The following is a 26,475-nucleotide window of genomic DNA, read 5'->3' on the forward strand; positions in this document are numbered from 1 at the left end:
CAGTCATCGCCCTCTTTCCCTTTTCGCAGCTGCTAATCACAGGGAAACAAATGGGAGGGGGCACAATCAGAAGTCAGTACCAAAGAAGGGTTTCGCCCTAGTCACTGACCACCTGGGAGGCCTATAAAAGATCAGGATTTGGCACCCCATCCCAGATACACAGAATCAGAACCTACTGAGCTGGGGTCCAGGAATCTGCATTTTAACAAGCATCAACATGATTCTGATAAAGTTTGGAGCTGCTGGTCTTAAGCTACAGAATTGGATCCTGCAGTGTCTCTCAAAAGGAAGGTGGGGCCAGAGAGTGGATAAGCTCTCAAAAATAAAATTTGGCAATACAATTGCAAATCCTTCAGGAAAGGAAAGCCCTAAAAATGCCACAGTCCTATGTGCCTGCAAAGAAAGCTGATGAGTTTACACTTTTTAAAAATTCTGTATCACTTCTCCAACCCACTACCCAGAAGATACTACTGTTGGTATTTTTAGTATGTGTCCATCCAGACTTACTTCCATGCATATATGGTTTATATATGTGCACTCACAATTCACACACATGCTTTTTTCATTGTCTGATACATCATGAAAAGCCATCTATGTCGGCCAGGCATGGTGGCTCACACCTGTAATCCCAGCACTTTGGGAGGCAGAGGCAGGCAGATCACTCGAGGTCAGAAGTTTGAGACCAGCGTGGCCAACATGGTGAAACCCATTCTCTACAAAAATACAAAAATCAGCCAGGCGTGGTAGCACACACCTGTAATCCCAGCTACTCATGAGGCTGAGGCAGAAGAATCACTTGAACCCAGGAGGCGGAGGTTGCAGTGAGCTGAGATGGTGCCACTGCACTCCAGTCTGGGTGATAGAGCAAGACTCTGTCTCAAACAAACAAACAAAAAACCATCCATGTCAGTACACAGACCTCATTTTAATAGCTGCGTAAGATTTAATACTGCAGACAGACAATAATTTATTCAGTCATATTCCAACTGATACACATTTAAGTTGTTTACAATTCTTAATATTACAATCACTGCCACATTGTAAATTTGTGGGTTTTTTTTTTTTTTTTTGTAGAGATGGGGGTTTCACTAAGTTACCGGGCTGGTCTGGAACTCTTGACCTCAAGGAATCTACCCGCCTCAGTCTCCCAAAGTGCTAAGATTACAGGGATGAGCCACTGTGCCCAGGCTGCATTGTATATTTGTTTGAGCATTTCTGTTGCATAGATTCTAGAAGTAAAACTACAAGCTCAAAGTATATTCAAATTAAAATTTTTGACTGGCACTACCAAATTGAACCCCAACATTCTGAAACCTTTCTGACTGAGGATAAACTGCTATTCCAAAGCGTCTGGCACTTTTTCTGTTTCTGAAGTAGAGGCAGAATTTACCTTTGAGGACAAACTGATCTTTTGTTTGGAGAAAAACACTTTAATGAGCCTTTTGGTTATGCAAAAGTAAAGACTTTATTCTGGAATGGACAAAGAGGAGCTAAAATGTTCTCTGCATCATAATGGAAAAGGTGTCCTCTTGGTGAGTGGAGTTGCCGGTTCTCTAGGTTAGGCCTCAGTCCACAGGTCTTTCTCTTCCTCTTTCCCTGGCCCTGTTTAACCATAAGTTAAGATGCTGTTCCACCTACATGACACTGTATCTACCTCTAGAATTATCCGCCTAACTTGACCACATTACATCCGCCTCCAACTTGAAAACCAAGCCTTTTTTTCCCTCATGCCAAACCCCCATTACTGTAAATGACACCCCCTTTTCCCTGCATACAACCAGTGTTTCCTCAAATTTTGCTAATGTTTCTTCCTATAATTGCTTCCTCAATCTATTTCTTTATACCTTTCATTGTCATTGCCTTACTGTTGATTTCGTGTCTTAATTTTCCCTTGACTATTTTATTATCTCTGGGCCACTGCTATATCTCCCTAACTGGTCTTCTTCTGCCCCAAGGCTTTACAAACTGAAATCCAGTTTAGATTCTTATTTGAAAAGCTTTCCTAAAGCATTAATTTGTAGTCCCCCGTCCAAGTATCTATAATAACTCAATGGCCACTAAAAAATTTTACTTTTAGTATGTCAACTAAACTTTCAGGGACTGCTACAACCATCCTCCCATCGCACCCAGCCTATCTATCCCACATTTCAATTACACAGGTCTTCTTTTGAGCTAGCCTGCCTGGACCCCGTGAATACAACTTTTTCAGTGCTACCTGTTATTCTCCATTTCTGAATCATTTCTCCCCTGCCTGACACTGAACAACCTTTACTCCTTCACCATCTTTCCTACTTCATCCCAATAAGTTTTATTCATTCATTTATTTATTCAAATATTTTCTAAGTTTGGCCACAGTGGCTCACACCTGTAATCCCAATGCTTTGGGAGGCCAAGGTAGAAGTATTGCTTGAAACCAGGAGTTCAAGACCAGCCTGCGCAACATAATGAGACAACATTTCTACAAAAAATGTAAAAATTAGCTGGGCATGGTGGTGCATGCCTATAGTCCTAGCTATTTGAGAGGCTGAGGTAGGAGGATCACTTGAGGTCAGGAGTTTGAGGCTGCAGTGAGCTATGATCACACCTCTGGACTCCAGCCTAGGTGAGAGAGCAAGATGCTGTCTCTAAAAATAAAAAAAATTTTACTAAATGTCTATTGTGTGTCAGGCATTGTGCTAGCTGCTGAGAATATAATGATAATTAAAATGGTCCCTAGAAATTACAGTTACAAAACAAACAATATACAATTGTGAAAACTGCTATGTAGAAAATGCTAAGAGAGAGACTAATAGGTGACTTAACCTGCCTATGGGAGTGGGGTAGGGTTCAACAAAGGTTTCCCTGAGGAGGTGACATTTAAGCTGAGTCCAGGGAAAGGTGGTGAAGAAAGCATGCCAGGCAGAAGGAACATTATGTAAGGGTACAAAATGTATGGAACACAGGAATGTAAGGGGATACTGGCAGGATATCAGACTAAGAGGTAGGCAGGGGTCAGATCAGACTATGGTAAGGTTGCTTTTTTTTTTTTGAGATGGAGTTTCACTCTTGTCACCCAGGCTGGAGTGCAATGGCATGATCTCTGCTCACTGCAACCTCCACCTCCTGAGTTCAAGCGCTTCTCCTGCTTCAGCCTCCCAAGTAGCTGGGATTACAGGTGCCTGTCACCATGCCCAGCCAATTTTTATACTTGTAGTAGAGACAGGGTTTCACCATGTTGGCCAGACTGGTCTCAAACTCTTGACCTCAGGTGATCTGCCCGCCTCGGCCTCCCAAAGTGCTGGGATTACAGGCGTGAGCTACTGCACCCATACAGGTTATTTGCTTTTATCCTAAGATAAATTCTTTCCTACTGAGAAGAAGCCATTGAATGATATTAAGGAAAGAAACAACATGATCAGGTATGTGTGTCACTTGGCTATTGTGGAGAGAATAAGTGCGGTGTCTTATATCTACATCTAAGTTCCTTGACAGACGAGAATCATGCTTTCTATTTTTGTGTATCCTCCACAGCCCCTAGTATAAGTAGCCCCTGCTTTTACAGCATCCAAACCAGCTAGCCCTTCAGCCTCTGCTCAAACATGTCCCATACTGGGAAGCTCTCTAATTCTTTTTTTTTTTTTTTTTTTGAGACAGGAGTCGGGCTCTGTCACTCAGGCCAGAGTACACTGGTGTGATCTCGGCTCACTGCAACCTCCACCTTCCAGGTTCAAGGAATTATTGTGCCTCAGCCTCCCGAGTAGCTGGGACTACAAGCACCCACCACCACATCCAGCTAATTTTTTTGTATTTTTAGTAGAAAGGGGGTTTCACCACGTTGGCCAGGCTGGTTTCAAACTCCTGGCCTCAAGTGATCCACCAACCTCGGCCTCCCAAAGTGTTGGGATTACAGGCCTGAGCCACCGTGCCTGGCCGAGAAAAGTCTTTGGTTTAGTGCCATCCCTTCTGCCAGCTGGTCCTAATTTTTGTGTCTAAAACAGCATAAAACATGATGGGTTCCTTCCTTCAAAACAAGTGTGAAGGAATAGTTTAAAGAAGGTCAAAGAGTTGGAAAAGCCTGGAACAACACTACTGAATAAGATGGGAGTAGAAGGCAGAGTGAAAACAGGGGAAAGGGAAGTAATGGTAGGTTGCAAGCCAGATTATAACTGCTTGAGATAGGACTTCTCTTACTAGGCAAAGGGAACTGTGTGTAAGTGTTCCCTCTGCCTAGTAAGAAAAACAGACAAGTAATACAACTAGAACTAGGTTTGAGGGAAAATTATTCTGCAAGTGTAATACAGAATGGAGGACAGAGAGAGAGATAACAGAGACCAGGAAGCTACTCTACTACTACAGACAATAATTATAAAAGCCTGACATAGTATAAGGGCAATGAAAACAGAAAGAAGAGACAGAAATCAAGAAATATGTTGGATCCTTCAAAAGTGGAGAAAGACAAAAAAGAAATATATTGGAGCCTGAAGGGATAAAATCTGACATCTGATTGGATGTAGAGAGAAAGGATCAAAGGCAAAGAATCTGAGTTTTTTCCTGGGAGACATGGAAAAGGTGGGATAATATCATCCATAATGAAGAATGACCATCATGTCCTCAAAAAGTTATGTCTTCTTCTGGCTAGATGTTGTTATTTCCTTAACCGTTCTTCAACCAACATAGTTTCCAGACCCTCCACTGCCTCTCCCTTTTAAAATCTAGTGCTCGGAATTAGTAGTGATGTAATTTACTAAAATATAAGCTCCTTGATATGGTTTTTGCTTCCTTCTCAAGGTTTAATGTGGCAATCTGCAACCCTGTTAAGTCAACATTTATTGAATCTGCTAGCTTGATATAGAGGTCTGACAGGACTAACCTGGACTCTGTAATTCTCAAATTTTGGCTCCTCAGGAACAAATGTAAGAAAAAAAGAATACAAATTTTTTCCTTCCACCCACTCAAACATGTTAAAAACTGACCGACAAAACCACGAACCACTTCTGCAAAACACTGACATGTCGGAGGTTTCCAGATATAGTTAACAGCCCAATAAAGCACCAAAGGGGACTGAAACTACAAGGTTCACTATCAAAAACTGGACACACACCCAAACTTCCAAGTCCATCTCTCCTCTAAGCCTCTGCTTCCAAATCCATCTACCTCCCTAATGACAAAAAAATTGTCAAAAATTAAAAATGACATTTTTTATTAATTTGGAAAAGCTGAGAGGTGCTGAGTTTCTCAACCTGCATTAAGTTTATTTGGTTCTATTTGATTATAGGCAGAAAAATATTGTAGAGACAGGAAACAAGTGGTAGTAACACAGGATATTTATTCTATATGTAGTATAGACTACCAACGACTCAAATGAAGATATAAAAGGGAAATGCTACAAAATAAAAGTCCTGCCTATCAAATTTTGAAATTCTAGGTGCAGTGGCTCACTCCTATAATCCCAGCAATTTGGGCGGCTGAGGTGGGCAGATCACTGGAGGTGAGGAGTTCGAGACCAGCCTGGCCAACATGGTGAAACCCCATCTCTACTAAAATACAAAAATTAGCCGGGCGTGGTGGCGTGCACTTGTAATGCCAGCTACTCAGGAGGCTGAGGCACAAGAATCACTTGAACGCAGGAGGCGGAGGTTGCAGTGAGCTGAGATAGCACCACTGCACTCCAGCCTGGGCAACAGAGCGAGACTCCATCTAAAAAAAAAAAAAAATTAGAAATGACGATGACACTGGGGGAGCAACTGGATGACCGACTTCAAACACACAGATTGTGATAGGTAGAAAGAAACAGAAGATGTAAATAAAGCTAAAGCAAAATAGAGAACTGTATCTTCTTGACCTTGAGTCCCCACACAAATATTGACTAGGGAAGACATGGCTGAATAATGGCTCATGTTTTGGTTGCCTATAACTTCAAAATAAATCAACTGCTGCCCAAAATATCCTTTCCATCTTATGGAAGTGCAGGCATTCAAATCTCAAACTCATATAGCCCTCATTTGCCATTGCTGAGCTGCCCTGAAGCTCAAAGAAATAAGTCACCAATTGTGAAAAATAACAGAACTCTGGTGGAAGTGAAGTTACAGCCTCAGAAGAGAGTCACAGAACTTGATGTGTATGAATTGTGGTATAGGTTCCTATTGTTGCCTTTGGAGTACAATTCAGGATGTGTCAGAATTATGTCTCTGTCCTAACACTATGGTTCATATTTTTAAAAGAAATGGATGGGCCAATAATCCCAGCACTTCAGGAGGCTGAGGCGGGTGCACTGCTCGAGGTCAGCAGTTCGAGACCAGCCTGGCCAACATGGTGAAACCCATCTCTACTAAAAACACAAAAAATTAGCCAGGTGTGGCGGCAGGCACCTGTAATCCCAGCTACTCAGGAGGTTGAGGCAGGAAATCACTTGAACCTGGGAGGCGAATGTTGCAGTGAGCTGAGATTGTACCACTGCACTCCAGCCTGGGTGACAGAGGGAAGATGCCATCTTAAAAAAAAAAAGAAAAAAAAGAAATAGATGGAGGTGAAAGTAAAAAGCCAGCCCATCAAGAAGATACTTGTTAATATGGAGTAAATATATAAATTGCAAATATCAAACCGCTTCTAGGAATCACAAACTTGTCTTTATAAAATAGTTATGGGGCTGGATGCAGTGGCTCACACCTGTAATCATGAGGATTGCTTGAGGCCAGGATTTTGCGGCCAACCTGCACAACATATTGAGACCCCGATCTTTACAAAAATATAAGAGAATTAGCCAGGTGTGGTGGTGTATGCCTGTAGTCCCAGCTACTCAGGAGACTGAGGCAGGAGAATCACTTCAGCTCAGGAGTTCAAGGCTGCAGGGAGATATGATCACACCACTGCACTCCAGCCTGGGTGACAGAGTAAGACCCTGTCTGAAAATAATAATAATGAAGCCTATTACTTGGGTTAGTTTGTAATGATTGGTCCATTGTTTAAAGGTGTTGTCTAACACCTCTAAAACTAGATAAGTTCTAAGGTCTCTTCTAATTATGACATAATTATGATTTTATGATCAAATCAATGAAGTCCATAAGGACTTAAACTTAGAACTAGTCTAATTTAATTTTTAAATATAATTTAGAAGAAGGAAATCTTCAAATCTGCAAATAATCCTAAATTCTTTGGGTAAAAATACAAAATCAGTAAACATAAATTACCAAAAAAATTTCTCAAGGCTATGTGAGACAGCAGAAAAATGGCAAATAGGCTTCAATGGGCAAATACTGCTTGAGGAAAAATAATTTCAGCTCTACTTTTAGAATAATGGTTTGGAACTATGACTAACTCGGAAACCTGGATGTCATTGTTCTGGTCCCTGCACTGTCACTGTGTATGCTTCCTCAGCCATACACACACACAGCCAGGGTTCCGGATAGCATCCTGAAGGATACTGAGACGAAAACAGAAAACAAAACATGCCAGATCAGCATGCCATACAAATTTCCAGTTCATCCCTACTGACAGGATGTTTTTATCCCCGAAAGAGCTTAGTGAGGATGCAAGAAGAGCTACTGAGTGAAAGTGCGATACTAGGCGGGTGCAGTGGCTCATGGCAGTAATCCCAGCATTTTGGGAGGCTGAAGCAGGCAGATCACCTGAGGTCAGGAGTTCGAGACCAGCCTGGCCAACATGATAAAACGCCATCTCTACTAAAAAATGCAAAAATTAGCTGGGCATGGTGGCAGGCACCTGTAATCCCAGCTACTCAGAAGGCTAAGGCACAAGAATCGCTTGAACCCAACAGGCGGAGGTTGCAGTAAGCCAAGATCATGCTGCTGCACTCCAGACTGGGCAACAGAGTGAGTGAGACTCCATCCCAAAAAAAAAAAAAAAGCCACCTAGTCTAAAATGATTGGAATGAAAAATTCCTTGCTCTCACATCAAACTAAGAAGTATTCACAGGACCTTGCCATTAGTCCTTCTCGCCTATTCTGGATCACCCAGCAGATCAGGGTAAAAGAGGCCTTCTCTATATCTTAAAGGAATTTCATATAGTATATTCAAATGACAGATTAACAGAGTCTTTGGCTCCTGCAACCCATAAGCCAAAGTATATGTAAAGACCACCAAGACAAAATAACTCATCCAAAACACATGAGAATGAAGACAGATTTGTACCTTTTCCCTGTTCTCCAGGTGGTGGGTATACTTGTTAAGAATCTTTTCCACTTAACAAAGATGGTACAACACAGTAACTGAAACACACACATTTTATGAGTTAATGTAACCAATTTCTATGTTTTACCAGGTCAATGGAGAGTCTTGATTCAAATGTTCTTCACAGTTGTCACACCCACAGGATCACAAACTCAACTGAATCTCCTTTAGGTCAAGTTTCTGTGGAAAAAACTCAGAAAATGGGACCTAGAGAAATACTCCTTTCATCTAAGTAGTCAAAACACCTATGGTCATTTTTCAGTAACTGATAATCCCAGAGTAAAATATTAAAATCCAAATTGTGTGTGTGTGTATAAAAAAATTTTATTTATAATAAAGGTGGTACTTCAAAAATGAAGGGAAATGATGGATTATCTAACAAATGGTACTTTAACATTTGGAAGAAATTAAGTTCATACGCTACTTTACATCATAAATCAACTCCAGGCAAGTTAAGGTTTTAAATGCAAACACAGGCTGGACAGTGGTTCATGCCTGCAATCTCAGTGCTTTGAGAGGCCAAGGCAAGAAGATCACTTGAGGCCAGGAGTTTGAGACCAGCCTGGGCAACACAGTGAGACCCCATCCCCATCTCTACAAAAAACTACAAAAATTAGCCATGCGTGGTAGCATGTGCCTGTAGTCCCAGCTACTTGGGAAGCTGAGGCAGGAGGATCACATGAGCCTAGGAGTTTAAGGTTGCAGTGATCTATGATTATGCCACTGCACTCCAGCCTGGGTGACAAAGCCAGACCCTGTCTCTAAAAAAAATTACAAATAAATACAAAAAGAAAACTATTAAATAACTAGAATAAAACTCAGAAGATATTTCTTTCCCTTGGGTAGGGAAGGCCCTTCTAAACCTCTGGGCACAGGCAAAATACACAAAACACTAATATATTTGACCACATAAAACATATAAAACATCTGTACATCAAGATAAATTTTTTTTAAAAGGCTGGGCACGGTGGCTCACACCTGTAATCCCAGTACTTTGGGAGGCTAAAGTGGGCAGATTACTTGAGGCCAGGAGTTTGAGACCAGCCTGACCAACATGGTGAAACCCTGTCTCTACTGAAAAATAAAAAAATTAGTTGGGTGTGGTGGCGGGTGCCTGTAGTCCCAGCTACTCGGGAGGTTGAGGCAGGAGAATTGCTTGAACCTGGGAGGCGAAGGCTGCAGTGAGCTGAGATCGTACCACTGCACTCCAGCCTGGGCAACAGAGCAAGACTCCATCAAAAAAAAAAAAAAGAAAGAAAGAAAAAAGAAAGCAAACGACAAACTTGGGAAAAGTCTTTGCAATATATATGACAAAGAATTAATATTCTAACTATATTAAAGCTTTTCTATATCAATAAGAACTGATGAACACAGCCCAACAGGGAAATGGGTATGAACAGGCAATCCACACACAGACAAAAATGACCAAGAAACAATTAATTGCACACAAATGTTCAACTCTATTATTAACAATAGAAATACAAATTAAAATACAAATTAAAGAATAACATTTTAACCTATCTAATTTGCAGAAATTGTTTTAAAAAATATTACTCCATGTCAGCAAGGATCTTGAAATAGACATTCATATACTGTCAGTAGAAATGGAAGCTAATTTGGCAAAATATATCAAAAGCCTTAAGCATGTTCATACCCTTTGATTCAATAATTCCATCTAAAAAAATATATTCAGAGCATAATCAGAGATTCACAAAAAACATATACAAGGATATCAATCAGAATGTTTTCTGTAATATCAAAACATTGGAAATAATCTAAATGTTCACTAACAGGGGAATGATTATACAAATTATGGCACACATATGATGAAATATTATTTAACTATTAAAAACCATTTTTTCAAAAAATATATAGTGATCTAGGAAAATTTTCATGACACGTGTTAAGTTAATGGGAAGAACATAAAACTGCTTAAAGTCAATAATCTCATTCTTGAAACAGATAGATACAAACATATTGTATGATATATAATATAAATATATAAAAGTTTAGAGGGAAATACACACACAGAAATATACACATACAACAGTGGTTATCTCTGGATATAGATTTACAGATGATTTGAATTTACTTTGTATTTTTCTGTATTTTCTAATTTTCTACAAATCTAAATGTAATATACTTTTAAATCCAGGAGAAAAATATAATTTGAAGAGAATGGGAAAGCAGACTGAACAGGACAGGCTCAAGGACAAAGTCAGGACACACATGCACTAGAAACTTCTCTCCATGCTGCTCCTGGCTTCATTAATCATTTTCCTCTGGGACTATTCATTCAACCAGTTCCAGACAAGTCCAGTTAAACATATTATCACTGTTATCACCCAGCCACTGTACCCGAAAGTAGACCAAAGAAGTTTTGTGAATGTCTTGCAGAAATCTAGATATAGTGCATCTACCATATTTCCCTAATCTACAGCCCAGTAACCCTGTCCAACAAGAAAATTTGGTGATGCTGACAAAACATTTTTTGTCCTTGGTGAACCAATACTACTTCCTAGTGCTCACCACTTCTTTTTCTGAATATTTACAAAACAACTCTTAATCTAGCCTGGAATTTGACCCAAAAATTGAAAAATTCTCTCCTTTTTGAAAATCCAAAGGACATTTATTTAGATCCCTAATGTACATATTTATACAAAATATGTTAATTTTCTTCTTTTGGTCTATTCAAATTTTTTTATCACTTAATTTCATCAAGTAGAAAAATCACAAAATCTCTAGGGCCTTTGCTTTTTTAGCACAGTGGAACCATCTCAGTTCAATGCAACCTCTGCCTCCTGGATTCAAGAGATTCTCCTGCCTCAGCCTCTCGAGTAGCTGAGATTACCCGTAGCTGAGTAGCCTCCCGAGTAGCTGAGATTACCACCATGCCCGGCTAATTTTGTATTTTTAGTAGCGACAAAGTTTCTCCATGTTGGTCAGGCTGGTCTCAAACTCCCGACCTCAGGTGATCCGTCCACCTCGGCCTCCCAAAGTGCTGGGATTACAGGCATGAGCCACTGCGCCCGGCCTAAATTTTGTATTTTTAGTAGAGAGGGTTTCACCATGTTGGCCAGGCCAGTCTCGAACTCCTGGCCTCAAGTGATTCACTCGCCTCGGCCTCCTGAAGTGCTGCAATTAAAGGCATGAGCCACTGAGCCCAGCCTGCTTTTTTAAAGATACCTAAATTTAGCAAAAAACAAACAAAACTCCATTTCAAGAGGGGAGGACAAGTCCCTCATAAAAGCAAGACCGTTACTAGCTCAAGACTCTGTGAGTCTTGGCTGGGAGTGGTGGCTCAAAGCCTATAATCCCAGCACTGTTGGAGGCTGAGGTGGTCTCGAGCTCAGGAGTTCAAGACCAGCCTCGGCAACATCACAAAACCCAGTCTCTACAAAAAATACAAAAATTAGCAGAGTGTGGTGGCATGCACCTGTAGTCCCAGCTACTCGGCAGGCTGAGGTGAGAGAATCACTTGAGCTCAGGAGGTTGAGGCTACAGTGAGCCATGATCACACCACTGGAAAGAAAAGAAAAGAAACAGAGAAACAGAGAGAGAAAAAGAAAGAGAGAAAGAAAGAGAGAGAGAAAAAGGAAGAGAGAAAGAGAGAAAAAGAGGAAGAGAGAAAAAGAGGAAGAGAAAAAGAGAGAGAGAAAGAGAAAGAGGGAAAGAAAAAGAAAGAGAAAAAAAGAAAGAAAGAAAGAAGGAAGAAAATAAAAGTCTTTACTGGGTGCGGTGCCTGTAACCTCAGCACTTTGGGAAGCGGAGGCTCAAGGACTCCTTGAGCCCAGGAGTTCAAGATCAGCCTGGGCAACATAGTGAGATCCTGTCTCTATACAAAAAAAAATAAAATTAAAATTAAAAAAAGAGGCTGAGTGCAGTGGCTCACTCCTGTAATCCCAGCACTTTGGGAGGCCAAGGTGGGTGGATCACTTGAGTCCAAGAGTTCAAGATTAGCCTGGGCAACATAGCAAGATCCCATCCCTAATTTAAAAAATAAAAGAGTCCAGGTACAAATAGGAATTTGTAAACTGAATTCACAACTCACTTCCACTTATTTAACACAGAATTTGAGTTAGAAGAAACATTAGAGACCATTTTGCACAGTCTCCTCATTTTACAGATCAAAAAATTGAGTCCCTAAGAGGAAAGTTGACTAGTCTAAGATCATTCAGCTACTTTAAGTCAGAACCCAGGGCATTGGCTCCTCTGCCAAGATTTTTATACATATAGATTTCATACATATATACAGTCTTACATAAAAGGAGTGAAACCAATATGTTTTACAAAAAGCAACTACCCTATTGTGGAATATAGGACTAAAGCTTTAAACAAAGCAACAGTGTCAATATCAGAGTCAAGATTTCAACAAGCAACATATTAAACAGAAAAAATTCTAAAAAGCTATAATTAAGTAACAAATAACTCATTCTCATTATTGTTATTCTAACCATTCTACCCTATCAGGAAGAACTGATGTTTTATGGACCAAAGCTCCTAGGATTTTGCCTCAAAACATCTAACAAAGACAAGAAAGCACCTGTCCAGCTAAATTCAGAGTGCTTTACTAAATCTAGCCACCACGTCCTTGGGTTACATGGAATAAAGAAAAGCCAAGAACAAACACAAACATATGACGTTCAGCTCCAGGGGGCAACACTGAAAAGAAAGCTTAATTTTTTTTCTAAGTATATAGAACAGGGCTGGGCCTAAAAGGGTGTAGCTACTTTAAGAAAAAGCCTGGCAGTTCCTCAAAAATGTTAAACACTAAGTTACCTTATGACCCAACAATTATACTCCTAGGTATATATTATCCAAGAGAACTGAAAACATGTTCACACAAAAACTTGTATATGAATGTTCATAGCAGCAGTATTCACAATAGTCAAAAGGTAGAAACAACCCAAATGTCCATCAGCTCAAGAATGGATAGGCAAAATGTGGCATAACCATAGGATGAAATATTGTTCAGCCATAAAAAGGAATGAAGTGGCTGGACGTGGTGGCTCATGCCTATAATCCCAGCACTTTGGGAGGCTGGAAGGCCGAGGTGGGTGGATCACCTGAGGTCAGAAGCTCGAGACCAGCCTGGCTAACACGGTGAAACTCTGTTGCTACCAAAAATACAAGAAATAGACAGGTGCGGTGGCGCACATCTGTAGTCCCAGCTACTCGGGAGGCTGAGGCAGCAGAATCACTTGAACCTGGAAGGTGGAGGTTGCAGTAAGGCGAGATCATGCCACTGCACTCCAGCCTGGGTGACAGAGTGAGACTCTTGTCTCAAAATAAAAAAGAAAGAAAGAAAAAGGAACTAAGTATTGATACATGTTATAACACACATGAATCTTGAAAATATTACACTAAGTGAAAGAAGCCAAACACAAAAGACCACATATTGCATGATTTCATTTATATGAACTGCCCAGAATAGGCAACGTTATGAAAACAGAAAGTAGATCAGTAGTTGTCTAAGGCTGTGGGGGGAATGAGGAGTGATTGTTAATGGGGTCAGGGCTCCTTTTTGGGGTGATGCTTATGTTCTAAAATTGATTGTAGTGACAGTTGCCAACTCTAAAAATTCTAAAAATTGCTGTACACTTTAAATGACTGCATTGTAGCATGTGAATTATATCTCAATCAGCAATTTTTTGTTAAAAAGGTGGGTCCCTGGCCAGGTGCAGTGGCTCATGCCTGTAATCCCAGCACTTTGGGAGGCCAAGGCAGGCGGATCACCTGAGGTCAGGGGTTCAAGAACAGCCTGGCCAACATGATGAAACCTCGTCTCTACAAAAATATGAAAATTAGCCAGGCATGATGGCAGGCGCCGGTAATCCCAGCTACTTGGGAGGCTGAGGGAAGTGAATCCCTTGAATCCAGGAGGCAGAGGTTGCAGTGAGCCAAGATCGCGCCATTGCACTCCAGCCTGGGTGACAGAACATGATTCTGTCTCAAAAAAAAAAGGGGGGGGAGGGCTCTACCATTTTTATCAGATCAGCATTCCTAAGCTAAAATTATCTATGCCCAAAGCCTTAAACCCCTCCAGCACGCAAAGCAGTCAGAGTGAGAAGTAGTTATCTTCCTGGTTCTTTCTAGTTGTCTAATAGCATAGTTGGTTTGCTCTGTTCTCAAGTCAATTTGGAAACAGAGAGAGAATCAAGAGAACCAAGAGAATCAAGAGAATCAAATCAGGCGACCAAGCCAAACAAAAGTGAACAGCAAATAATAAGGACATGAAAAAATGCACAACATTGGCCATCAGGGAAAATGCAAATCAGAATCACAATTAGATACCACTTCACACCTGCCAGGATGGCAAAAATCAAAAAGACTGACAATAACAAGTGTTGGGGATGATATGGATAAATTAGAACCCTTACACACTACTGGTGAGAATGTGAAATGTTGCAGCCTAAATGTGGAAAGCAGCCTGGCCATTCCACAAAAGGTCAGAGTTGTCCTATGATCCAGCAGTTCCACTCATAAGTATATATACCCAAGAGAAATATAGACATGTCCATGCAAAAACGTGCACACAGATGTTCCCAGAGCATTATTCATAATAGCCAAAAAGTGAAAATAACCCAAATGTCCATCAACCGATAAACGAAATGTAATATATCCATATAATAAACAAAATGTGGTAATGCATATATGAATAATCCATATTATTCAGCCATAAAAAGGAATGAAGTATTGACACATGTACAACACAGATGAACCTTGACAATATTATGCTAAGTAAAAGAAGCCAGTCACAAAAGACCACATTATATAAATCTAGTTATATCCAATGTCCAGAATGGGCAAATCCATAGAAACAGAAAGTATAATAGATTAGTGCTTGCTTAGGCATGAGGGGGATGGGGAGATGAAGGGTGACAGCTGAAGGGTACTAGGGTGATTAAAATTCTAAAATCAATTGTGGTGATGGTTGCACAACTCTGTGAACACTCTAAAAACCACTGAAGTATACTCTTAAATGAGTGAAACATAGGGTCATAAAAAATGAATGACAAATACTACTCCATTTCACTTGAAGAATTAAAAAATGCTTGCTTATTCCATTAATATTCTTAAGCCTACACACATTTACTATTAAGTCAGGCAAACCAACTCCCATCTTTTGGCTCTTCCTGGGGTTCCCTCAACAGTATCATCCTCTGGTAGTCTTCCTAAATCCACTTTCCTTCTGCAGGAGAAGGGATCTCCCTCAGGCTTCCCAGCAGGCCAACTACCCTCAAGTTACTTCTTCCTTTGGGGCAGGAATTTATGGTCATGAAGACTAAAAAGCTTAGATTTTGGAGTCTGTTTTTACTCCATTTGTTGACAGCTTCTGGCACTTGAAGAGTCTCAGAGTGATATCTTCTGCTGTAGCCAGATGTATCTGGGTAGGGAGATAGTTGTGGCCTAGTGACAAAAGCCCTGGACTCAAGTTATCTAGAAATCTGCACTCAAACTTTTATTCTGTCCCTTACAGACTCTGTGACCCTGAGCAAGTCACTCAACCGCTCTGATCCTCACTTTTGTCATTTGTAAAATGGGGATAATACCACCTAATCCACAGGGATATTCTGAAGATTAATGCTTATAAAAGTATCTGAAACAGAGATAATAATCAGGTCAACAAATTATGTTCTAGGCTCCATACTAGATGCTGGAGACACAAAGAGAAATGTAATACTAGCTGCCTTCGAATTGTTCACAGTATACAAATGCTGTTGATAGGAAATCATTTTCTTTCTTCATTACCTTGCCTTCTTTTAGGATGGCAATAGGAATTTCAGAACTTTGATTTCCTGCCTTGGTGTATACTCTCACCTTTGTGCTTTTAAGAGAGATCATGCTGAGAGGATAGCAGTTATGTTTACATCCTTCATTCTCAAAAAGGGGGAGATGGAATGGTTACTTAAATGTTATAGGGAAAATATCCTTTTTATGCTTTCAAGTTATTATTACCACTGATCTCTAACTCTTGCAGGCTTTACCCAAAGGTGTTTCCATGGTAAAAGTATGCTTATTCAGCACCTTAAAATAACTTACAGAAAAACTCTCATTCTCTCTCACTCCCTGTACCCCAAGCCTGCCTGGATTTACATTCCCGAAAAGACTGGTCACAAAGATCATTTCCCAGTTTAGCTACCTTAATGACCAATTTCTGGCTCACCTCCTGATTTTGAGATCAGTTTCTACTCTAAAAACAAAAGGGCTTTCAAGAAAAATACTAGCTCAGTTTATAAACAGAGGTTGACATAAAGTCACTACGGGGAAAATGTAGGAGATCTCAAAATGTTGTAACACATAACCCATCCTCCCCTTGGTGGGGCAATTCCACAAGTCACAGAAAAATATTTTTCATTTTAGAACAGATTGTAAGAGAGCCTTTGCCAAGAGCCAGTTGTTTAAATTTTCAATTGAATTTTAAGCAGTATTATACATGTCCAAGAAGATCATGCTATTTTTAGCTAATAGGTAGGATTGCTGTGTCCACAATCGTTTGGAGCAATCAGAAGTGAAATCATTAAATAGCATCTCTCACTGTGCTATCTTATCATTTACCAATTCTATTTCTATTTTAATATTTTCCAAAGCCTCATCATAAAAACACCTGTAAAGCACCCATGCTAGGCACAATACAAATTTCAAATAGAAAGACACGGTTCCTATACTTCATTATGGGTTAAACCCACATTAAGCAAACCAGATATATGAAAGAATCTTGGCTGGGCACTATGGCTCACGCCTATAATCCCAGTGCTTTGGGAGGTCAAGGTGGGAGAACCACTTGAGCCAGGAGTTCGAGGCCAGCCTGGGCAACATAGTGAAACCTGTCTCTGTAAATAAATTAACAAATAAAAAAAAGAATCTCATGGTTAGCGCATTCTCAAGTTGCCACCAGCCTTTAAGTGTCCAGGGGAGAAACATTAGGAAGCAATTGTCCTAACCCTCATCTTTCCAATGCTTGCACACCTTTTATGTATTAAAAGAAGAGGGGTAATGAAAATGTTCTAGGTCAGAAGCGATGGCTCATGCCTGTAATCCCAGCACTTTGGGAGCCTGAGGAGGGTGGATCACTTGAGCTCAGGAGTTCAAGACCAGCCTGGGCAACATGGTGAAACCCCATCTCTACTAAAAATACAAAATTTAGGCTGGGCATGGTGGCTCACACCTGTAATCCCAGCACTTTGGGAGGCCGAGGCAGGAAGAATGCTTGAGTATAGGAGTTTAAGCCCAGCCTGGACAACATGGTGAAACCCCATCTCTACAAAAAATACAAAAATTAGCCAGGCGTGAAGGCGTACATCTGTAGTCCCAGCTACTTAGGAGGCTGAGGTGGGAGGACGGCTTGAGCCTGAGTGGCAGAGGTTGCACTACTGCACTCCAGCCTGGGCAACAGAACCTGACCCTGTCTTGCGCACACACAAAAAAAGTTTTAAAACTTACTGTGGTGATGGAGGCACAACTATACCTAAAAGCCACTGAAGTATATACCTCAATGAGAGAATTTCATGATAAATGACTTATATCTCAATAACACCATTTTAAAAGAGAGAACAATTGTCTTACTCTGATTGTTCTAATTAGTCAAACCTATTTTTTTAAGCTCTCATGCTAAAGGCTATCTAGGTACAGACTGCACTGGTTTGGCAAGGGTGCCTCAGAGGCCACCATGGAGATCACTTTAACGTTCCCTTTAACATCCATCTTTCTTTCCATCACCCTTTTCCTAGTCTCTCCTGTTATTTCCCCAGTCTCCTTCCCGTTGCTCCTCCACTTTTTTTTTTTTTTTTTGTGACAGAGTCTTGCACTGTTGCCCCGGCTGAAGTGCAATGGCATGATCTCGGCTCACTGCAACCTCCGCTTCTCAGGTTCAAGCGATTCTCCTGCCTCAGCCTTCCGAGTAGCTGGTATTATAGGCACCCACCACCACACCTGGCTATTTTTTTATATTTTTTAGTAGAGATGGGGTTTCACTACGTTGGCCAGGCTGGTCTTGAACTCCTGACCTAGTGACCCACCAGCCTGGCCTCCCAAAGTGGTGGGATTACAGTCGTGAGCCACCACACCCGGCTGCTCCTCCACTGTTAACTAGGTGTTAGGTTCCTCAGGTGTTCACAAGCATGGTCTGTCCCAACTGGTAGACCTCAGGATTAAACTAATTGCTGACCCTCTGATGCTGACCCTCGGCAACTTTCCCTTCTTAGGCAAGTTATGTCTTGGCTCTCTTGTCACTGTTTCAGTATTTCCAATGAGGAATTGGGCCACTTAATACTTTCCAGGTCTCACATTCATGTGAAAAAAAATCCAAATAATGAACACTTACTTGGCCAATCACATGAGAAGTCTCTTGCCAACCCACATACATATATTTGGATTATTAATTTTGTAAATACCCACCATGATGCAAATCCTCTGAAGAACCACACTTATTTATAAATTGATCAACATGGAGTCCTTATTTTTAAAAACTAGCACTTTTTCAAAGAAAATTTAGAGTCCAACACAGAATGCTTGACAGTCCCTCCGTACCAGTCTCCAGGCATCTGTTTTCAAAGGGAAAAAAAAAACCTTTTGCGTGTTGGGGACTTGCTGGATTTACCAAACCAAAGGAGGAAGTAAGATTGATTGAGGTGGCAGAGCCTTCACAATAGTGGTTCACCTAAATCCTAAGAGAAGAAAGGCCTTGTTTGGCAAGTGGTAGAAAGAATTAGCATAAGACAGCACCTCAACCTACATTATGAACTCTCAGAAATCTGCTCAGAGATCAATAAACACTGCAGGAATCCCCTTACCCTGGACAACTTGCAGCTTTTTATGCAAACCAGCTGCATTCCCCAACAATTCATAGAAATATGTAGTCACTAGTTTCCAGCATACCCCCACCACACACATTCACAGTATTGTTTCCATGTGCCCAACATCAGAGAGCAAAACCGAAAGAAACATCAATTTGTCCTACAACATACACACACAAATATGCAAGAAAAACCATTTATTTGCAGAACCTGTGTTGTCTAAGTTGTGGGCATGAGATGCATAAATATTAGTTGCTAATAAAAACCAGACGGTTAGCTCTGTACTGGAAAGCGAACAGCACACACATAAATCATAAAAAAACAATAACCTTAAGGTGCATTCCCCATCAGTAAGCTGAAAACCAAACAAGGAGAGAAATGACCCAAAGTGTCCATTTGCATCCCTCTTTCCCATTACCTCAGACCAACAAGCTCTTTCTCCGGTGAGTTACTTCCCTACACTTTTGTCCCCGATCAGAAGAGCCTCGCGGAAAAGGTCGCAGGCCCTCTCTTCTTTCCCTTCAGGCTCTTGAGGCAGTGAAGGAACATGGGGGGAGGGGAACGGAAAGGACAAAGGTAGGCGCTTTCAATCCCTCTAGGCTTGGCTTACAGGGCTCCCAGCCGCTCCCCTTCTCATCGCGGAACTAGAGCACCTGCCAGGGAGAGGTCAGTCCCTTCCTCCACCTTAGTAACCGGCCCACAGGGCCTTGGTGTCCCAGGAGCCCAGGCGCTGCAGCCCTAGGGGACAAAGGGGAGGGGGAGGCGAAAGAAGTCGGGAATGGTACGAATCCCTAGCAAACAAAAGGGAGGGGGCAGAATACCAAGCCGGTCGCGGCTGTTCCCAGAGGTGGCCAGGTTGGGTGGAGAAATGCGTGTCGGGGGAGGGGAAGATTTAGAAAATTCCTCTGGGGCAAGGGATTAGGGAGCTGCTTAGGGGCGCAGCAGCCGGCAGGAAGGGGGCTGCGACAGGACGGAGGCCCTGGGGCGAGAAGGGGACACAGCTCGCGGTGGGAGAGAGGTGGTGGCCAAGAGGTGAAGGCCAGACTGGGCCCAGTGTGGGGTGAGCGGGGTCTGAGCCCCGCGCGGCGCTCCGAGGGGCCTTGAGGAGGGTCTCAAAAGGAGGTTGGGGGCACGCGACGAAGGCATTCGGGGGAGAGGGCAGAGTTGGGGGACGCAGTGTTGGAAAAGAGGCTGAGAACAGAGCTGTAGAGAGGTTAGGGGGACTGCGAGGGGGCCTGACCCCCGTCCGCCCCACCTCACCTGGCGCCGGGTTAGAGTCCAGGTCTAGTGCTGAGAAAGCGCCAGCTCCGGCCGGTCCCTCCGTCCCGCGCGGGAGACCACGGACACAAAGCGGGGCGCGCGGGAGGAGGGGAGGAGACAGGAGGGGGAGGAGGGAGGAGGAGGAGGAGGAGACGCCTGAGGCGCGCGAGTGGGAGAAGGAGGGGCGCCCGCCGCCCTCCGCCTGGGTCAGGGGGCGGGGCAGGCGGCTGGAGGCCGCGCTCAGCCGGCCAATGACCACTCCGCCGGCCCGCAGGCTAGGGCGCGCCTTCCCGCGGCTCACCTCGGCACCTGGGCCTCGGTTGGCCCCAGCCAATCAAACGCCTTTATTCGTATGACCAGCCCCACCCATTCGCCCCAGCCAAGGACTGCTCACAGAGAATACAAAGAAGGCCCCCCGGAGGGGAGGGAGTCGACCCCAGATCGCCTAACCCAAGGGCTTAGTATCACCTTTTCAGCGCGCTTACGGGTCTTTCAGTCTTTTAGAAGAGGGGAGTGGAGTAGGGGTCACAGAGCTTTGGCTCAAGATCTCTTAAGAGGTCGGATCTCTTCTACTTGAGGTCCTTGTAACCAAGAGCTGCTCTCCTCTTCCAGGGCACACAGTTCCCAGTCTTCTCTTGTGAGCCCTCCGCCCCCACCCCTTTTTCCAGTCGCCCTAATCTTGGGATGCTGCTTCCCGTAGGCTGCTGCCCACTACTGGCCTTCTCCTGAACTGCAGCCCTCACCTGCAGGCTCTGAGCACAGCCTTAATTGATGCTTCCAAGCCGCCCAAACCAACCCCTATTCAGAAGGAAAAGGACAGAGGAAGAGGTTACTGCCCTAGGGTAGAAGGGACCCGGTCAAGTGGCTTTGTTACCTAGGATGGCAAAAAGCCAACACATAATAGGGTAAGTCTCACTCCCCCACATTACCTCTTCCCACCTTCGCTTCTCCTACCTTCAGGTCTGTACTGGGCCACGATGGTGACTGACTGGCCGGCCCGTTTCAGAGCAGCTGCAGCCTGCTCATGAGTTGCATTCCTCAGGTTCACTCCATTCACCTGTCCAAAGAGAGAAGCTGTGAGCCACCCCAAAAGCAAGAAAGGGGGTCCTCTGCACTAGTAGTTGGGAGGAGTAACTCTACTGTAATAATTATCTTCATGAAGGTCGAATGCCAGTCAGCCTTAAGATCTAAGAGGCATTCATTTCCTCCGCAAAGATAACTCTGGTCCTGGACCCTGTCACTCACTCAGGATGTCTATAAAAACAAGGTAAGTTTTCTCCAGTCCTTAGCCGTCGCCTCATCTCAAGAAGCATTCCTCGGAGGAAGGACTCCCAGTCTCCATTTTAGACTGGCACAGTTCCCATACTCCCACCTCTCCTTTGTCTCCTCACCGATAAGATCCGGTCTCCCCTGCGCAGCTCCCCACTCAGGTCAGCTGGGCCTCCTGCCAGGATGAAGGAAACAAAAATGCCTTCTCCATCCTCTCCTCCTACGATGTTGAAGCCCAGGCCTGTGGAGCCTTTGTGCAGGATGATCTTGCGAGGCTCTCTGGTGGGAAAGGAGTGGAGGAGTCAGGACTAGGTAGACATGAACTGTTGTACTTTGAGGGCCAGCCTGGAACAAGGTCCATACTTGCTGTAGGGAGTAAGGACGTGGTTCCCTATGTATGATACCCTGAGCCTCCCTTTGTCTCCTGAAACCTGCTTGGCTGCTGTTCTGTCAGGTGCCAAGTTTCAGTTCCTCTTCCCTCCCTTCTTCCTGAGGGCTTGCAGTCAACTTCCCAGTGGACAGTCCCCTACTCTCTCAGGTCAACAAATCCCTACCCTGAACTCCAGAGACCAAATCTCAGAGCCCATTCACTGGTCGGTCCTCTTTCTTCCCAGATTCTGCTATCCTACCAACCTGTGTGATGGACCCTGGGCCACAAGAAGAGGAAGCAGTTAGGGGTGTGCAGTCACCCTGGGGTTGATTGCACTCACCACCCACAGGATGTGCACACTTACTTCACAGATACTCTTCTGCAGACTCAAAATTCCACCCATCAGCTATGACCCCTCCTATCTGCTGCCCCAACAACATATTTAATCAGCAGCTAACACTATGTAGCCACAGGGGGTTGCAGCGCCTGGGCTCTTAGGGGGACTCCAGGTCCCCAAAAGGAGTTTAGAAGCCAAACTGAAGAGAGCAGACAAGTACATGAAAAATGCGAGCAAAACTAACCACATCTAAGGAAGCCCTCCGTAAAAGGTCACAGTGTCATCAGCCCAACTCCCAGCGCACGTTCCCGGCCCACTGCCTTCACTTGTTACAAGCATCTTTCCTCGGAGAAGCCCAAAGCCCCAAGCAAGATTCCTCCTTTCTGCTCCCAGTCTCAGGGGCGAGGCTCCCTCCCTGAGTCCCGGATGCTCTTGCTCCTAGTCCTCCACTCCTACCTGGCATCCCCTCCGGGCCGCAGGGAGCGGAGCGGCCAGGCCCACCTCTGCGAAGCCCTCCTCCAGGCCGAGGCCGAGGCGGAGCCCAAGCCCATGGCCAAGCCGGAGCCCGAGAACTTGAGGGCCCTCTCCATAGCTCCTCTGACTCTCACCCGGCCGCCTACCCTTCCGGCTCCACTGCTGCCTGCCCGCCAGCCTCCGGGGCCCCACCCTGCAAACCTGTCCCCCGGAACCCCGGCCGGCCCGACCAGTTCCAGGCCCCGCGCAGCCGCCGCCGCCGCCGCCGCCAGTGGGGCGGGACAGTTGCCGGCGAGGCCACCAGGCCGGTCAGAGTCCCGCCAACCCCACCGACTGAACTGCTCTCTTTTCTAATTTGAAATGGTTGCAGCACAGAAGGCTGCAACTACCTCAGGACAGGAAACTCTGCTGCCCTCACCTCCTCAGCCCCCTAAACGCTCCACCCCATCCTTTATCTGCACTTTTGGACCGGGGCCACTCACTTGGCACTCCCCCTGATGGTAGAACTTGTCTCTGCAGTCACCTCTGTCCTTCTCTAGGTCCCCAAGGCCTGAGAGAGGGCCTCTGATCCCAAAGCCGGGAGTGATGAGGGCCTTATCCTCTTTGCCATACTACAAAGAAGGCTGTTGCCGGCCAGAAACGGATTCCTCCCCTCCCCCACTCATGGGTAGATTGAATGGGGTGTTGGCGGGGTGGTCTTACCTGGTGAAGTCCTCCTCAGCCAGCATGTGCCTGGGAATAGGAGAGTAGCGGGTGGGGGGAACCTGAGGAGGAGCAGGGTAGCTGACCTTGCTCTCCACAGCCCCGAGATAACCCAGGCTGGAATTATGGCTTATGTGGTTGTCAGCCAAGGCAGTAAAAGCTGGAATCAAGAAAGGGAGAGAAAAGTTCAGAGACTGGTCCAGGCAGGTTCCCCAAACCCCTCCAAGGACTTTCCCCCACACCTCCATTCAGGTGCAAAAGAGACCAAGGGATGCTGATTCCTCAGGCCGCACCTCCCCACTCCATCCACCTGCCACCCAGGGTTCCTCCTCCGCAGTCCCTTTCTAAATCCTTGGCTCACTCCTGTGAGTCTTAGAAAGAGCTGAAGTCAAGGCAGTCTACAAAGAAAGGCATGACTAGAGGTGTGACTAATAATAATCCCTCACATCTCTATAGCCTAATACAGTTTTCCAAGGGCTTTCTCGTCCATGATCTCATTTGATCCTTGCAGCAGTCCTATGAGGAAGGCAGCACATACATCGTTAACTCCCTTTTGCCAAAGAGGAAACAAAAGACCGGTGAAAGGGACTTGTCCAAGGGCACCAGCTCTGAGGGACAGAGCTGGGATTTGGACTCAGCTTTGAGCACTATCCTCTGCAGCTTCTCTCTCTCCTCTTTTTAAAATTCACTCTCTGTAGAAATTGTCAAAAATTGCCAATACTAACTCTATGGCAAGTCTTCATGGTAGGGTACTGAGCAAAGTTTTCAATTAGCAATAATGGCGCTCAGATAAACTTTATTGGCTGCTATGATGCCACCACTGAGCAAAGCTGCTTGCTCTCCCTTAACAAGGGGTATGAACTTCTTCCCCTCCAGAAACCAGGGGACAGAGCTTTAGTTCAGGGACAGGGGCTGATGAATACGTACTGCTGGCGTAGTCCGGGGGAGCATACATGTCATTGAGGTGAAGGCTACCTGGCTTGGCCACCTTCAAATACACCATATCAGATGTGTTCTTCAGTGAGGCCACAGCTTCCTCATGCCTCACATCCTGCAGATTGGTGTTGTTCACCTAGAAGAGGAAAAGCCTCAGGGTGGGACTTGGGAGAGGGAGAGGCTTCTCCAGGGAATCTGAGGGATGCCCTTTCAGTGAAATTCAACAGTGTTAACAGAGGCCCAAGTATAGTGCTGTGAGGAGCAGAAGCAGGAGGTAGGGGATAGGGCAAGTGAGGGGACCCCAGCCACAGAAAGAAGTAGGGTCTTTGAGTCTGGGCAAACACAACACAGATGATAACTCTTGAAATTCCCCCATGATGCCTCATCCCTGAGTGAGGTTTAGGCGGAGTGAGGGGTGCTGGAGCTCCTCCTCCCTACCCTACAATTTGGGCATCCCCGTGAAGTCTGTCTCACCGCCAGCAGCCGGTCCCCGATCTGTAGGCGTCCATCCTTCTGAGCAGCACCCCCCTCAATGATCTTGGTGATGTAGATGCTGTTGTCTCCTGGGATGTGCTGGTTGCCAATGCCCCCAGCAATGCTGAAACCCAAGCCTAAGCAGGAGCCAGCAGGGGGTGGGAGAGGGCCACAAGGAGAGGTTAAAGTGTTGTTGATCCCAAATCTAAGCCCCCTCCCGCAGCCAACACACTGGCCCCACAGAAGCTCCCCAGGGGAATCCCAAATGCTAAGCTGCCATCCCAAGATGAGTAAGGGTGAGGCCTGAGGTCTAAAAAGCAGGCCGTGAGTTGGGACAGGGGGAAGTCAGGCAAGGAGCAAGGCCATTCTCTTCCAATTCACTATGGGGCCAGGTGGGATCTGGGGCCTAGGGCTCTGACTAGAGCACAGGAACCTGGAGGGCCGCACCTTTGGGCCCTTTGAGCAGATTGACCTCCATGATGGTCTCAGGTGGGGGCTGTCGCCTCCGCACCACCAATCGCACCACAGGGCCTGCCTCCTTCAGCGCCTCCACCGCCCGGCTGTGCACCACCTCCGACACGTCCACCTCATTCACCCGCAGCACACAGTCATTCACCCTGTGGGGGAAGCCCGAGAGGCATGACACTGTGCCCCCCCACCCCCTCTCCGACTCCCTCCCACTTTTCTGTCCTCCCCTTCTCTGTCCCCTCCCCTCTCAGATCTGATGGAAGGGTCATCCTGCCAGGCCAGCCCTCCTCCCTCCTCTCATCTCTATCCTGTCCCTGCCACCCACAACCCTGCTTCCAGGTCATCTCACCCCAGCCTCCCATCCATGGCAGCTGCTCCACCAGGGATAATCTTGGTAATAAAGATGCCAGGGTCATCAGGGACATGAGGATTGTCGATGCCACCTGCGATACTGAAGCCCAGGCCAGAGTTGCCCTGCAGAAGTGGGTGGAAAGGCACAGTCTGTTCACTCTGAGGGCACAAAGGAGAGTTCCGGGTACCTTATCTCCCCTTATGTCCCAGAGCTAGTTCTCCAGGCCTCAGAAGGGGTCATGGCAGGCTGGGCACATTTGTCAGAAAACCAGGCTCTGCTAACCATTGCGGGAAACCCATCCCCTTCCCAGTTCCCCAGGCCTCAGTGAGCAAGGTCAATTAATATTTGTTAGTGGTTGATTGATTGATGCATCAAAGCAGCCTCTGAGGGCCACTGTTTCTCCATTCTCTTAATGCAAGTCCCCCCATGGGTCTTGAAACCATGATTCAGGTGTCTCCCCTCTCCTGGCTCCAACCCTCTCCTCCCCTTTCTGCCTCTCCCCACTGGCAGACTCACCCGCTCAAGTACAATTTCCTCATATTTGAACATGCCATCGCTGCCATTCACCTAGAGGGAGACACAGGCAGTTCCCTTAGTGCCCTCTGCCCTCTCAGCCATCTGCCCCTTGGTCAACCTGCCTCCTCCCCTACTCCCACAGAGTAGAGGAGCCCGAGTACATCCCAGGTCACCTCTTGGCCACAGATGAGGACAGGGTGATCTGGAAGAGGCCGCTCCCCACTCACCCCCCCCACCCCTGCTTTGCTTCCAACTATATCAGGCCAAACCCAGCCGCTCATTTAGCCCAGATCAATTGTCTGAGACTGAGCCAGCCAGTGGTGCACTCACCGAGAGGCTGGGCTTCAGGGCCTCA

General features: G+C 45.1%; 1 protein-coding gene and 1 non-coding gene across 6 annotated transcripts in view; both read right to left on the reverse strand.

The window, feature by feature from the left end:
- The window catches only part of DLG3 (discs large MAGUK scaffold protein 3), a 63,841-nt gene that overhangs the window by 33,622 nt on the left and 3,744 nt on the right, over positions 1 to 26,475 (reverse strand). For 4 of the 5 annotated variants that reach the window (XM_012475044.2, XM_012475043.2, XM_012475042.2 and 1 more), the window contains exons 2-9: positions 26,121 to 26,171; positions 25,602 to 25,726; positions 25,232 to 25,401; positions 24,785 to 24,921; positions 24,302 to 24,446; positions 23,375 to 23,534; positions 21,614 to 21,770; positions 21,177 to 21,279 (exon numbers count right to left, since the gene is read on the reverse strand). In XM_012475044.2, the coding sequence (XP_012330467.1) occupies positions 21,177 to 21,279; positions 21,614 to 21,770; positions 23,375 to 23,534; positions 24,302 to 24,446; positions 24,785 to 24,921; positions 25,232 to 25,401; positions 25,602 to 25,726; positions 26,121 to 26,171 (1,048 nt within the window). Of the gene's footprint in view, positions 1 to 21,176; positions 21,280 to 21,613; positions 21,771 to 22,654; positions 23,116 to 23,374; positions 23,535 to 24,301; positions 24,447 to 24,784; positions 24,922 to 25,231; positions 25,402 to 25,601; positions 25,727 to 26,120; positions 26,172 to 26,475 lie in introns of those variants that run through there. The other variant, XM_012475046.2, reaches the window with a different exon arrangement.
- Positions 24,064 to 24,206, reverse strand: LOC135271562 (U4 spliceosomal RNA). The gene has a single exon (XR_010339687.1). It is a non-coding gene; the product is annotated as a U4 spliceosomal RNA (small nuclear RNA).

The sequence above is a fragment of the Aotus nancymaae genome, unplaced genomic scaffold (assembly GCF_030222135.1).
Source record: "Aotus nancymaae isolate 86718 unplaced genomic scaffold, 86718_ANA_hifiasm-v0.15.2.pri h1tg000081l, whole genome shotgun sequence".
Classification (NCBI taxonomy): Eukaryota; Metazoa; Chordata; class Mammalia; order Primates; family Aotidae; genus Aotus; species Aotus nancymaae.